Genomic DNA, 14,307 nt, shown 5'->3' with positions numbered 1-14,307 from the left:
TACAACTCGCCGGTATGCTCTGGTTTGAATTTTTGGAATTGGTCACTACTACGTCCGTTCCTGGGGCCACTGAAGACTTCAGTATAGATTGCACTGACAATTTGCTAGAATGAATGATTACGAAAAAATCGCGAAGCTCTGAGATAAAATTTTGGAATTGGGAATTGATAATATTAAATACGCCGATTGGTGACTGTCGCGACTTAAAAACTTGATAAACAAAACAGTTATTACAGTTTTAATATGCTGCAATCACACCATTGTTCTCATAAGATATTGTTCTTGCGCTAAGTGGTGCCCCACCAAATAACAATATCTGGCGCCGCCAGTAGTGGTTGCAGCTTAACAAGAGGCAAATTGTAGCAGACAATCTCATGCGCATAGCAAAGTACAAGCAATTGACTTTATTTTAATTCCGAGTTGTAGGCGAATGTAAGGTATGTTTAATCAAAAACCATTCCTACTGTACTGTTCAAAGCAAAAATCAATCTTCCGTATTTTGCCATTACCCCTGTGAAACTTCAAGTAGGCCTTAACCTCAGGCCAGGTTATGTTTTATCATAACTTTATACAAATATGCTCTCACTGGTGTGCAGAATATTATAAACCTTTAATTTTTGCACAAAAAGTTTAGTCACAAGTTGATGAAACAATGCACCATGCGTCTCCATATGCCTGTATGCTCACATGATGAACATGTTTAAAACTTGTTGGCATAAAAAGTAGTAAATCTCCAAAAGTAATGCAATTACGAACCTGGCGTCTTCGACAATGTTTTTCAGGAGAAGCTTTGCTACAACTTTTGTGAGAACACAAACTTTGTATGATGTAAAGTAGGAAAAATATTTTTTCATCGCACTTTTAGGATGACACTCATTTGAAGAATTAATGCGCTTCTTCTTACTAATAAAATGTTTAGAAGACACCATTAGTCTAAATCGCATAATAAAAGTACCATAAACAATTTTAGCCATTGAGTACTGGCGTATTTGAAACTGATTCCTCCTGATTGGATCAACATGGCTTACGATTTCAATAATGCAATTATGTTTCAGCAAGCTTAATACAACTATGGAATCTTTGAGGCAAATTTTTATTTCCTTCTTAATAAGTAGAAGCTACAAATGTAAATAAAACAAACTGTAGACAAGACAAAAATAAACACTCGAATAAATTGGATATTGAATTCAGTCCTGGGATCCTGGAAGATATTTTCGATCTCTTAAGATACAAAATTCGTGGAATGTCTGAGATTGAAAAGGATTGTGGCTTAGTCCTGGCTTAGACGAACTAAAAGAATTTTGTACAACATCTAAGCAATTCGTTGGAAAAACAACGCTGCCGGTGTCAGATACATTGGCCTCCAAAGGATTGGTGCTAATGTTGGTGGGAGTCGCTCAAAGGTGGAAACAAGTAGTTGCGTTTGAGTTTACTGGATCATCGATTCAGCAATCACATCTCAAGGATTTGGTGATTAGGACAATTGAACGATCTGAAGAAGTGGGTCTGCATGTTCATTTCATAACTTCAGATTCTGGTTCAGAAAATCAGCGCATGTGGAAGGATTTAGGATTGGTAACAGAACAGGACATAACAAAGTTAATGGCAATTTGGAACTATCACACCCACTGGATAGCTCAAGAAAAATTGAAATAATTCCTGATCCCGTCCACGTGTTCAAAAATTGTGTGAATGGTTGGATTAATAATAGATCTCTAACGTTACCCGACGGGTACGTTAAACAAAAGGGTCTTTCTTCAGCTGTTGTGCATCGTGACCATCTGGCTACTCTTGTGCATTACGAAAGCGGAAATCAACTACGCATGGCTCACGGACTAACTGAACGCTATGTTGCTTTTCACCTTCCGTGGATAAAATGAAGGTATCAAATGCGACAAAGTATTGTAATCATGCAGTAGCGGCTGCTTTACGTGTTGTAGCCGCCGAAACAAATCAGCCTGACATGATAGCTACAGCATGTTTCATTGAAGATGTCCCGATCAAGAATGCAAAACAAAATTATAACAAGGGGAGTTATTTATTTCAGAAAAATATTGTAACCAAATGTGTTATAAATTTTGCTGGTTAGTTGTTAAAATAACAAAAAATATATCAAAAATACCTCTACCCGTAACATAATTAAAACAGAGGTTGATACCTTCATATCAACATTATAACAAACGTTGATATAATTTTCTGTACAAAAATCTATTTTCAAGGTAATTGCCTACATCACGGATAGAAATCTGGTACATGGTAGCCGGATTTCCATCCATAATGTAGGCAATTAACTTTGTTATCGAGCGGGTTCAAGTTATACTGAAGGTGATTACCTACGATTTTTGCCTTTCTCGTACAACAAAGTTGTACCGAAAGGCTATATGATTGCTTCAAAAAAGAACTTTTGGTAGAAGGCCTGGAGACCCATAGTGTTATATACCGATCAACTCAGCTCGACGAGATGAGGTGATGTCTGTATGTGTGTGTATGTATGTGTGTGTGTATGTGTGTATGTGTACAAATTTTGTAGACACATTTTTTGGAACTTAGCATTATCCGATTTACTTGTTGCAACAAGTTGCATTCGACGGGGAATGCGGTGTCATTGTTTGCTATTGAAAATTGGCTCGATCGGACATTGCATTTCGGAATTATTGAAAAATCATTGTTTTTTCCCAAGGGTCCCCCCTTGGAAAAAAAATTCAAAACCAAAAATTTTTTTTTTAAATGATGGCGATGCATTTTAACTAATGCAAAAACATGCAAAATGATCGAAAAAATGTGATCTATTCTCCTAAAGAGCTTTTTTTACCTTTCTAATGTGATTCTTTCAATATATTTTATAATGCACGAGAAAGGCATCATCACTGCTAGCTGGATTAATCTGGGTTTTTTTCCAATGTCCACAAAAAATGTAGGTAATTATTTTGAGAAAATATTCATAACTAATGTTGTTATAATTTTGATATGAAATAAAACTGGCCGAAGACACATTTTTATCGAATTATCGAATTATAACACACGTTGTTTTAAATAACAACAATTGATAGAATTGAGTTATAATTTTGTTATGCATTCCTGATCGGGGTTGCGTCATGGTTTGAAACCATTAACAACCGCCATAAGGACCATGTTCTGAAACATGACGAACCTAAGAAGACGAATGAAGCATTCAAGCAGCTTGAAGATTCCACAAAGCTTATTAACAGTATACGTGTCAGCGAGCAAGGGCGTTGGAAACCGTGGCAATCGGGTTTAATAATGTGCAACACCTAGTCTTGCGCCTAGTAAAAAGACACAAAGAAGTATACACGTCGCGGTTCGTGCAGGATTGTTTGGAGAGTTTGTTTTCGGTAATTCGCTCCAGACAACGCCGCCCAACGCCACTGCAATTCAAGCGAAATCTTAAAATAATTACTTTATCGCAGTACATGGCCGCTGTACCAAATGCATCATATAATTATGACGACCAAGAGCATTTGATAGGAATGGCCGACTTTATAAGTCAAAGACAAGAAACAAGAAAATCAATACAAGATGCAAACCGTTGTGACGATAATAATGATATAGTCATGGATTTTGAAACTATTGACGTTGATTACGACATGCTTCAAGAAGTATCGAATGATATATTAGACAGATCAGAAATGCACGCATTATTCTACATATCTGATAAGAAAATTATTTTTGAGCTTTTTAGTGGAATGTTTTCACCTGTCATAAGACGAGTTTATACAATCCCATTGAATTCCACCACTTAATTGTATCTTGACAGATACGTATTTCGACCTCAAAAGTAAGGCCGTCTTCAGTGTCTCATACTTGACTCGACTTCGTCGCCAAGTACGAGACACTCGCCAAGTCGAGTCAAGTACGAGACACTGAAGACGGCCTTACTTTTGAGGTCGAAATACGTATCTGTCAAGATACAATTAAGTGGTGGAATTCAATGGGATTGTATAAACTCGTCTTATGACAGGCTACATATCTGGTTACATCTTGAAAACTTTAGACGCTAGGCGGAAGACTTGTCGAACATGTTTGGAGATGTCATTAAATCCCAACTCAATTACCGATTTCCACAGTTTTGCTTCGTACCGCGGTTATTCCTTCTTCTTCTTATTGGCATTACATCCCCACACTGGGACAGAGCCGCCTCGCAGCTTAGTGTTCATTGAGGACTTCCACAGTTATTAACTGCGAGGTTTCTAAGCCAAGTTACCATTTTTGCATTCGTATATCATGAGGCTAACACGATGATACTTTTATGCCCAGGGAAGTCGAGACAATTTCCAATCCGAAAATTGCCTAGACTGGCACCGGGAATCGAACCTAGCCACCCTCAGCATGGTCTTGCTTTGTAGCCGCGTATCTTACCGCACGGCTAAGGAGGGCCCCTGCGATTATTCCAGTAAAAGAAAAAAATATCTCCCGACTCCAGAAATATTCTGGTTTTTCAAAGGCATGGAAATTGTTTACCGAAATTCGAAACCAAAATTTATTGAAAACAATTGCGATTTGGAGGAAAAACTAGTAAATGAAATGCTCGTTCTCCCGAGCATTTTTCACTGTAATATTTTCAAGCACAGCAATACTGCCGTCATACGCATATTTGTCCCATGTTTGCTGGGATTTCTTATATACATGGGACAGTTATGCGTATAACGGCAGATTACCTATAAAACGTTTTGTAGATCGCAGCAATCATTGTTGCTGGACGGCTGCGTTTATTTTTTTCTGTCAAGATGTTTCAAGGAAATCATCATATTATATTTACGGATAAAATGTGATTCCTAGCCCGAGGTCAATTCCAGAAAACCCTGGATCCGACAATCCACTATAAACCCACAATATCTAAAGCAATAAAAAAGTGGAGGGTTGTATCGAAGATACGACCGCAAATTGAACATAGAATTACGTAGGGGAAACTGGACACACATGATCCCCGGGCACACATGATCCCCCCCTGTTTTCTCGAAAACAAATCATATTTTTTTACCAGTGATGTGTGCAAACGGATCCGTTAGATAGATTATTGAACCTGAGTAACATTTGATATTAGTTACTTTATGTATATGGGTTTTAGAGAGGTTTTATTATTTAAGCATTCTCAATCCTTTTTTTCTTCAAAGGAGAAAAGTTTAATAACTTTGAATATGTCCAACCAAAACGTACCAAATTTTTACTGAACAAAGTTTTATTATTATAGAATTGAATAAATTCATTCAATTAACTATGGTTATTTTCCATTGAAGACAATAAACAAAACAAGATAAATACTCAACATGGACACACTTGATCCCCCACAGTTTGGACACACTTGATCCCGATATTGCATATATTAAGGCGTTTGTTGTATACAGTCGCATATTATTGTATTGTATGTAACTAATTGATCTGTTAAAATTCTTTTCTAGTTAAAAAGTATAAATGAATTTAATTTCTCTTTAATTTTGTCAATCAGACGATACACGCGCAATTTGAATTTCTCAATAGTTTTATTTCATTAACCAGAACAAAGTGTAGTTGAACATACTTAGTTTTGATAATTTTAATTAAATGCACTTTAACATTATGTTCAATAAAAAAAAAATGTAAATTAAGCTTTAAATAGGCTCATTCAACAACTTTTGCTCAGTAATTTAAAAGAAATCGCATTTGTGTAATAATAACACGCACTACAAAATGGTGATGTGTGACAGTACCATATTGATGTATGAAGTCACCATCCTGGTATGATCACGGTTGTGGTATTGTTAGTAGTCTGGCGATCTCGATGTACCGTCGTCGGGGTGACAATGGGTCAAATAGAGGTGAGAATGAGTCACTGTTTCAGCTACTTAGAATGCTTGAAGAATAGATAGAATGCATCTGAGGGCAAGAAGACCAAAATATAAGAGACCTTTTGAACGATTTTGCTCTACTACCCATTGTCACCCCCGATGGCGGTATCACAGTCTTTTTTATATTGGTCCCAAAACAGGTACTCAGGGAGATTTACCATTGGCCATGGCATTTGCAGTGTGGCAAATTTTCAGAGATTTAATAGAATAATTAGATTCTAAAATTACAAAGATATATTTATGTATCGATCAATCATTTTTGGTATCATAACTGTATCAATCACAAAGAGAGATCCTCTTAGGAGCATCATGGTTGTCGTGATATGACCACTGTATTTTAGTGGAGTGAATGGTTTGCAGACAGTGACGGGAAATGTCATATCGATGTCATGGGACTAACTTGCTAATAACTATTCTCACAAGTCATTTTCAATTATGTTTTTCTTTTAAACATGTAGCCCTCAAAGGACCCGAAAACTTTTTCTTACAGGTAATTTCTCTAAATATGATATTGGCGGCGTGAGAGCCGAATTAGTGTCAAATGACATTCCGTGACATTTTTTTAATCACGCCCTCATGGCTCACACTTTGTATTTAGAACAATGATCAGTTTGACAAAGTTTTAGGACCCTTTAAGTACTACATGTTAATAAAAAAATCCGAACTGTAAATTACTTTTGAAAAAAGTTATTAGAAAATTAGTAATTGCAATGCCATGACATTTTTTTGACATTTCCCATCACTGTTTGCAGATAAATCATCATCACCATGCCAATTTTGTTGCTATAGCAGACATTCTATCTGTCACTATTACTCTATTCGAGAACCAAAATACTTGCCTTGCTTAATACCAACAGTATTTATTTTTCGCACGACAGATATTACAACAGACTATGAAGAAGTGTTAGGATTTGAGGCTAGACCAATTCAACCTTTCATTGGACTTGGAAGAACCTAAACATGTTCAGCTCATAAAGGGATCAATTTCCCCCTATATGGGGATCAAGTCTCCCGCAAGTTTTGAAAATGCCAAATTTTCTATCTTTCGGCAAAATCGATTTTTTGGTAACTTTCATGAACAAATAATTGCTTCCAATGACGTTTTTGAAAAGCTAATTAAATTCTTTATCAAGTCCATCAAGAAGCGTGCAAATCTGTGCATGTTACATCGAGAAATATCCTAAACAAAAAGTGGGGATCATGTGTGTCCAGTTTCCCCTATAGTGCGATAGTGGATGCAAAATTTGATCATCATTATTTTATGCATGTTCATGTCGGATGGCTAATAGCCGAAATGTAGGCAATTTATCGTTAAAGTGCAATTTCAACATTGGCTGGCGAAATTAATTTTTTCAATAATTAAATGCATTGAATCAAGGGGCAAGTAACTCTAAACTTTGCGATAATATTACTCATTGTCTCGCAATAGTATTTTGTGATATTTCTTGTAGGGTAAGACGGTATAATGCGCCCCACCTGGCCAAAACGCCCCACTTTGATTTCTAGAAAACTATAATTACCTAAGAGCCAAAATCAGTTGGTAGGGACATGGCAGGTTTTTTCGTCCATCGTCATAGGGGCTAAAATCAATGAAAGCAACGTCATTTTGCTAGAATTCCACTATAGCAGAACGTTTCGCCTAAGCTTACGATTGGGTACGGATGAATTTGGCAAAAAAGCTTCTACTTGATTGATATTTGAGACTATGATGATAAGACGAAAATGCCTGCCTTAACCCTACCTATAAATATTTGTAAAACTATCATACTATGTGAATATGGAAGTATTTTTGTATTACATAATGAAAATAATAGCGAAATACAATAAGTTACAGTTTTGATGTAACTTTCAATGTTTGTTTGCTCAACATTATGGAGCGACGCTAACACTGGAACACTCAGTTGGGCAACAAAATAATTTTCCCCAGTGGTTAATATGATATAAAGTTGCTTCCATCTTCAAAAATGTAACGTCCCTTACCAACTGGACACAATGCCCTTACCAACTGGACACAAGCGCGGCGAGCTTGCGGCAGTTACTTCCAAATTATATGGAAACTATTGAAATGTAATTCAAGCCTGCTTAAATGGACTTATGTTGGTTTTTCAATGTCAAGCACATAAGGATTTGTAACATTTTTATTATGGGATTGATAAAATACTAATAAAGGGCTATGAAACGTATTTGGTTAAGGTGGGGCGTATTGCCCAGGAAATCCATTTTTTCACGACTTTTTAAAAAAGCTTTATTACGTGTTCTCTGTAATATTTTTATTTGACTCCTCACGGGCAATGCATTTGCGACTTCCTGGACTACCGAATAACACAAACTTTGCAAAAATAGCGTTGAAAAGTAAAAAGTTATCTAGGAGTTGCCTTAGGGGGGGGGCATATTATACCGTCTTACCCTATCCATGATTTTCGTCAAACAAATAAACGGTTGCTAGTTCGGTTGTTATGGCGTTCGTCAGTTAGTTGATGAAACACAGTGTTCCCCCTATTGGAAACACCTGATTTTCACCTTCTACAAATTTTAGAAAACTTTCAAACCGCATTTTATAATTCTAATGCCATCAAACCAAAACATGAACCCTAAAAATTGCTCAAAAGTAATAGAAAAAGTTGTTCAGTGATTTTTTTAACAATTTAAAAAAAAACTGAAAAAGTGTGTTGCTTAAAACTGGGTGGACTGTGTCGACTGGGTGACGTTGTGTTCCATGCTTTTCCAACCAGGGCTCTTCGATCAATTTTCCGTAGATACGACGTAGCTTTTCGCTAGTGTTTGTTAGTATTTCTGGATACTGTCGAAAGTTTAGAGTTAGTTGCCCCTTGCATTGAATCAATTGTTTACAATAGTTGTATAGAATCTTGGAGAGTTTACTGATCGACTCATACCAAAATCTCCAGAATCCGTTTTAAAACGGCTGAGTTATTGACTCGAACTTCCTGACCTCTTTTCGTGACGGTTCCAATTCTAAAACTTTTGAATGACCCCCCTATCTTACCGAAAGACGTAATTCTACGTCAAAAAGGTTAAAGGATTCAAAGTTTTACAAACTGGTGGTGTATGTCAGGCTGCAACCCCGTCTTCTTGAATATCTCAAAGAGGATCCTAATATAAGCGAGGAAAATCGGAAGGAGCGCATCTCAACGATAATCGAGGGACCTACCAGTACAATCAGGCACCGCTTTTCAGTCATCCGGGGACGGGCAGTACGAGATCCTTACAAGCGGGGGTGCTTAAGCATCGACACTTGGGTCTCCGGATATGGACTAACTTGGTGAGATTGTTTCAACATAGTATTTCTTTATTATGTTGGCCTTCTACACATAATTGTCCCATGTTACCCTTGATGAAAAATCTCAAACTCGAGTCAATTCGTCCCACTGAAAAAATGAAGTTGTTGTCTGGTGATAATAGAGGCTAAAAACCGTTCAAATAAGTAGGGATTCGTTTAATGTCCTGGAAAAGTGTTGCCTACGCTCATCACATCCCAAAATTATTTGTTAAATTTCATGATCGAATCGATTCTTGAATTGGTGGGACAAATTGACTCGAGTTTGGATTCTTTTCATCAAAGGTAACATATGACAATTATGCGTAGAACGGCAGTATGTTCCAATGATAAAAACTAAATACGCGTTGGATTGTAAAATCCAAAAGTAGTAGAACAAGTTGCAAAACTCGATCTTTTCAGCACTCGTAGTATTTATCCGACTCGGCAAGCCACGTACAACTCGTGCTGAAAAATTCATCTTTTTGCAACTTGTTGCTCAAACTACTATTATGCAACTCATTTGAGTTGCATAATATTCAGTAAGGTACCCATTTCGTTGGTATGGAAAAGTAGGCCGTTTTATCACTCAAACATGAACTATAAAACTATGGTTCTATGATCAGGAATTGCAATTGGGTGGTATTTTTAATCTCAAGTGCAACACGCACAAAAACGTCATATATTTTTATTATATGTTTTTCATTATATCATTTATATGTCTCATATAGCAGTGTCGTTCAATAAACGCAAAAACAACTTTATAACATTTCTTCCGTTCCAAAATTGTTTAGCTCATTTCTTTTCGCCATCTTTGTTGTCCCTGAGTATATGTTAATTTCATATTCGTACTTTTTCCTGGATTAGTTTTATTAATTCATTCTACTTTGTAGCAATGGTACGACAGCTTCCTTGACGCCTTGAAGACCATGTTCGATTTTTCGCTGTTTTTCGAATACAACTTCGCCATGATATCCATTTCGACGCTGCTGCTGTTCACTTGGTAAGATTATCATTCATAAATTGTACACACTTGATGATGATGATTTATTCGTTTCATTCAACAGGTACATCATACCCTATTTCTACATCCCGGAATTTATGCTCATGAACGGATTCTCGGAAGAGGAAGGTGCCAACGTGATATCGCTAGTCGGTGTAACCAATACCGTTGGTATGATTGTTCTTGGTTGGATTGGCGATCAGCCATGGTGCAATGTGGCGAAATCCTATGCTGGTTGTCTGTTCGGTATGTAGTAATTTCTCTTAGTGCCATATGGGTTCAATTACGACTAGTATATTTAATACAATAACAAGAGAAACTAAATTTGGGCAGCTATAGATTCTCGGATTTAAATTTTATTAGTCAGATGCATTCTAACCGGATTATTGTAAATTTTTCAATGTACACAAATCAAATACAGTGGAATTTCCGCGGGAAATCTATTGGAATTTGTATGAGAAATTCTTTAGAATTCTCACAGAAAATTGTTTGTAATTTCAATTGGAAATTCTTCAGAATTTACTTTTTTTTAATTCCCTGGGAAATTGTTATCCTCGGGATTTTTCTATGCCTTTCCTCAGGAATTTTTACAACAATTCCACAAGTAATGGTTTGAAAATTCTATGGGATAAAATTTATTGAATTGAATTTCCACGAGAAAATTTATAGACTTTCCAAAAGAAGTTGGAATTTTCCTTGGAAATTGCTTGAAATTGCAACAAGATTTTATTACTACCAGATTCCCTTTCCTCTGATTAATACTTATTTTCCTTATTTCTACAAACAGCATGCGGCTGCTCCATCGCTCTGATCCCACTGATCATAGGCAACTACTATCTGATGGCCATCATGAGCGGCCTGTTCGGCTTCACCTTCGCCAGTACGTACTCCTTCACGCCCATCATCCTGGTACGGTTGGTCAGTCTGGACGACTTCACCGTTGCGTACGGATTGTGTCTGCTGGTGCAGGGCATTGGCAGCCTCATCGGACCTCCGATTGCTGGATTTGTGTACGACATGACCGAACAGTGGGATATCTCGTTCTACGCTGGCGGACTTTTCATCTTTCTATCCGGCGTGTTCGCCTGGGTGGTCGGAGGCGCCGTTGCTTACGACGATAAAGAAAACGAAGAACTCAGTTCCACCATTACGGAGTAAACTTTGATGCCAGCAAAGGGTTTTGTTTTGTTTGAATAGGGTGAATACTTAATAACATTAAAGTTACTTTATCTGTATTTTCTTAAGCTATATGTGAATAGTCATTCGAATCAATATAATTGGCAACTCTGTCTGGAGTTTGATGAAAAATAATAAGCTAAAATTAGAGGGTTATTGATTGACATGTTATCCAAAGTATTATCTAAATAATTAAGAAAAAACCTGCACTACAATACCAACAAAAGTTTATGAAATGTCAGCTCGAACACTTTGGATGAAGAACGTTTCTGTTCCTAGTGCTAACATGTATCTCAGATTCGCCTTCTAATGACGTGAAACTTTCACATGTTTGGAAGTTTTGTCGTTAATTCAATATTTGTTTAGCGTGGTGTGACGAAGTTGCCAGTTTCATTGATATTTAGGCAGAACGTTGCGCTGCCCTACGACAAACTCCATTCGTTCAATTTTACTTAAAATAAAAGCAGTAGTGTTTTCACGATCCAACCAATTTTCGAACAATTTAATGTGTCGATCGGTTTCGAAGGACCGAAGTAAAATAAAGTCCATGCCTTACATTTTTCGACATTATTTGAGAAACATATATTCTGAAGAAGTACTTTAAACTCTATATATTTAGGTTGAAAGCGGATCTCATAGTTTTCCTCTGCTGAATCAACTTTTTGGTGATAAATTTCTTCGTTAATTCGCACCAAATAGCAGTGATATATTTCCGAATTTAGATCAAAAGTAGAATTTATACCGGACATCATACAGGTGAATAAAAAACACTTAGCTCTGTTATTTAGCGAGTATTGTAGATGGTTTGAGTACAATTTAAATTACTATCAAAAAGTTACTGAATAGATAGAACAAATCAGTATACTTTAGTTCATAGGACCGACAAAAAAAATACAGGTGATAGAAGTTTGTACGCTCATTGCAATTTTAACTGTGTTCTAGTTCAAATTTGGGTCGATGAATAAATAAACTATGAAAATCACAAAAAAAAGTCAAAACATAACTATAGACTTACTTTAATTTATAAACGCATATAGGGGTTACTTAATAACACACCAGCCACGCTGGAGAGCAATTAATTGTCATTTTATTCATGCGAGTACTTACTCTAGACTATTGTATTTAAAAACTAAGGCGAATTCTTAATAAACAATATCCACCGATGACAAACCTTTTTATAGTCCCTTTTTCATTGTTATTGAAATCTCAACACGAATCACCTATCGTACATTTATCAATTCCCTATAAATATTTGATCAATTTGACTAAACTAACTTTTAAATGTACAGAATTTTAATTTAATCAAGTGTGGCACTTGGATTACCTTTGCAAGAATCTAAAACGTTTGCAAACTAATAAAAATCAATACCGCTTTTGAGCATGCATAAACGAAATCTGCAACCCGATACCTTGGTTTAAGCAATGATACTGTCCCCAATCGCATACTTTTCTCAGGCAACTAGTGGCAATAATTTGCGTCTGGGTTTCTCATATAAAAACACGGGCTTTTTTACGAGATTGTTTGAACGCAGATTTAGGAATTAAAGCGGTTTTTTACGTGGGTTTCTTTCAGATGTTTTCAACGCTCACTTTCTCAATGAATAGGGACGATTATAATAATCCCCATCGAAAGCCAGAATTCGATTAGAGTCGTTTTTACGCGGATTTTTGGATTTACGTGGAACGCATATCCAGTGTGGGAACTAAACTCAGTGTAAAGGAATAAAATAAAACGAGCAAGCATGGGACTGATGTGCTACTGAACACGCTAATCCAGCGACTGGGTAAAAATGTGTAACCGTTTTTTTTTTTCTCAAAATAATGTTTACTTACTTTTTGTTGGAAGAACTCAAAACTAGTTGTTGTCTCACTTTTTAAAAAGTGAGTTAAATTTCATTGAGGATAAAAGAGACGTCAATACAATTTTACTCAGTCGGTGAGCGGGGAACCACTAGGTCAGCGGTTCTCAACCTTTTCTTGAGTGGTACCTCTTCGAACTTTTATATTCATGGATTCACATTCCCCTATTTATTCGCTGTAAATGAAAATAATCATAATTCATAAGATACATGGAAAACGGATCTGAAAGCTAACGCAATATATGACTCTGTAAAATAAAATCTTCGTTATTCTGTGAAGCTTTGCAATTCAAACTAAGTTTATACATCAAGCTGTATGACTTTGACGACTTTTGGAGGCTTCCGAGCCTTTTGAAAGGAGGCTTCTGAGCTTTGTGAAAGCCCTAGCAGCACATATGTTCCACATAGGTTACTGCAACTCAATTGCGACCAGATTTAGTCACAATCAAGTTGCTGGAACCATGTTTGGCTGACTTATGCTGCTCGGGAGGAGCCTTCCGAGCATCTTGAAGGGTAGTTTCAGAGCCTCTTGAAGGAAAGCTTCAGAGCCTTTTTAAAAAAGAATCCCGATCCATTCGAATGGAGGCTTCCGAGCCTCTTAAAAGGAGACTTCCAAGCCTCTTTCAAGGATACTTCCGAGCCTCTTGAAAGGAGGCTTCCGAGCCTCTTGAAAGGATGCTTCCGAGCCTCTTGAAAGGAGGCTTCCGAGCATCTTGAAAGGAGGCTTCCGAGCCTCTTGGAAGGAGGCTTCCGAGCCTTTTGGAAGGAGGCTTCCGAGTCTCTTGGAAGGAGGCTTCCGAGCCTCTTGGAAGGAGGCTTCCGAGCCTCTTGGAAGGAGGCTTCCGAGGCCTCTTGGAAGGAGGCTTCCAGGCCTCTTGGAAGGAGGCTTGAGCCTCTTGGAAGGAGGCTTCCGCGCCTCTTGGAGGGAGGCTTATGAGCCTGTTGGAAGGAGGCTTCCGAGGCCTCTTGAAAGGAGGCTTCCAGGCCACTTGAAAGGAGGCTTCCGAGGCCTCTTGAAGGAAGCTTCCAGGCCTCTTGAAAGGAGGCTTCCAAACTTCTTGAAAGGAGGCTTCCGAGTCTCTTGGAAGGAGGCTTCGAGGCCTCTTGAAGGAGGCTTCGAGCCTCTTGAAAGGAGGCTTCTGAGCCTCTTGA

At 37.4% G+C, this 14,307-nt stretch overlaps 1 protein-coding gene across 5 annotated transcripts in view; it reads left to right on the top strand.

Moving 5' to 3' along the window:
- The window catches only part of LOC134209028 (monocarboxylate transporter 9), a 145,089-nt gene that overhangs the window by 118,916 nt on the left and 11,866 nt on the right, over window positions 1–14,307 (top strand). For 2 of the 5 annotated variants that reach the window (XM_062685011.1, XM_062685013.1), the window contains 3 exons: window positions 10,011–10,120; window positions 10,185–10,366; window positions 10,908–12,466. The exons of the other annotated variants lie outside the window; for them this stretch is intronic. In XM_062685011.1, the coding sequence (XP_062540995.1) occupies window positions 10,011–10,120; window positions 10,185–10,366; window positions 10,908–11,278 (663 nt within the window). In that variant the 3' untranslated portion in view covers window positions 11,279–12,466. Of the gene's footprint in view, window positions 1–10,010; window positions 10,121–10,184; window positions 10,367–10,907; window positions 12,467–14,307 lie in introns of those variants that run through there. 5 annotated transcript variants of the gene reach the window in all.

This window comes from Armigeres subalbatus, chromosome 2, assembly GCF_024139115.2.
Source record: "Armigeres subalbatus isolate Guangzhou_Male chromosome 2, GZ_Asu_2, whole genome shotgun sequence".
In the NCBI taxonomy this organism is placed as follows: domain Eukaryota; kingdom Metazoa; phylum Arthropoda; class Insecta; order Diptera; family Culicidae; genus Armigeres; species Armigeres subalbatus.
The sequence above is the reverse complement of the archived record's forward strand: the minus strand, read 5'-3'. Positions and strand labels throughout refer to the sequence as shown.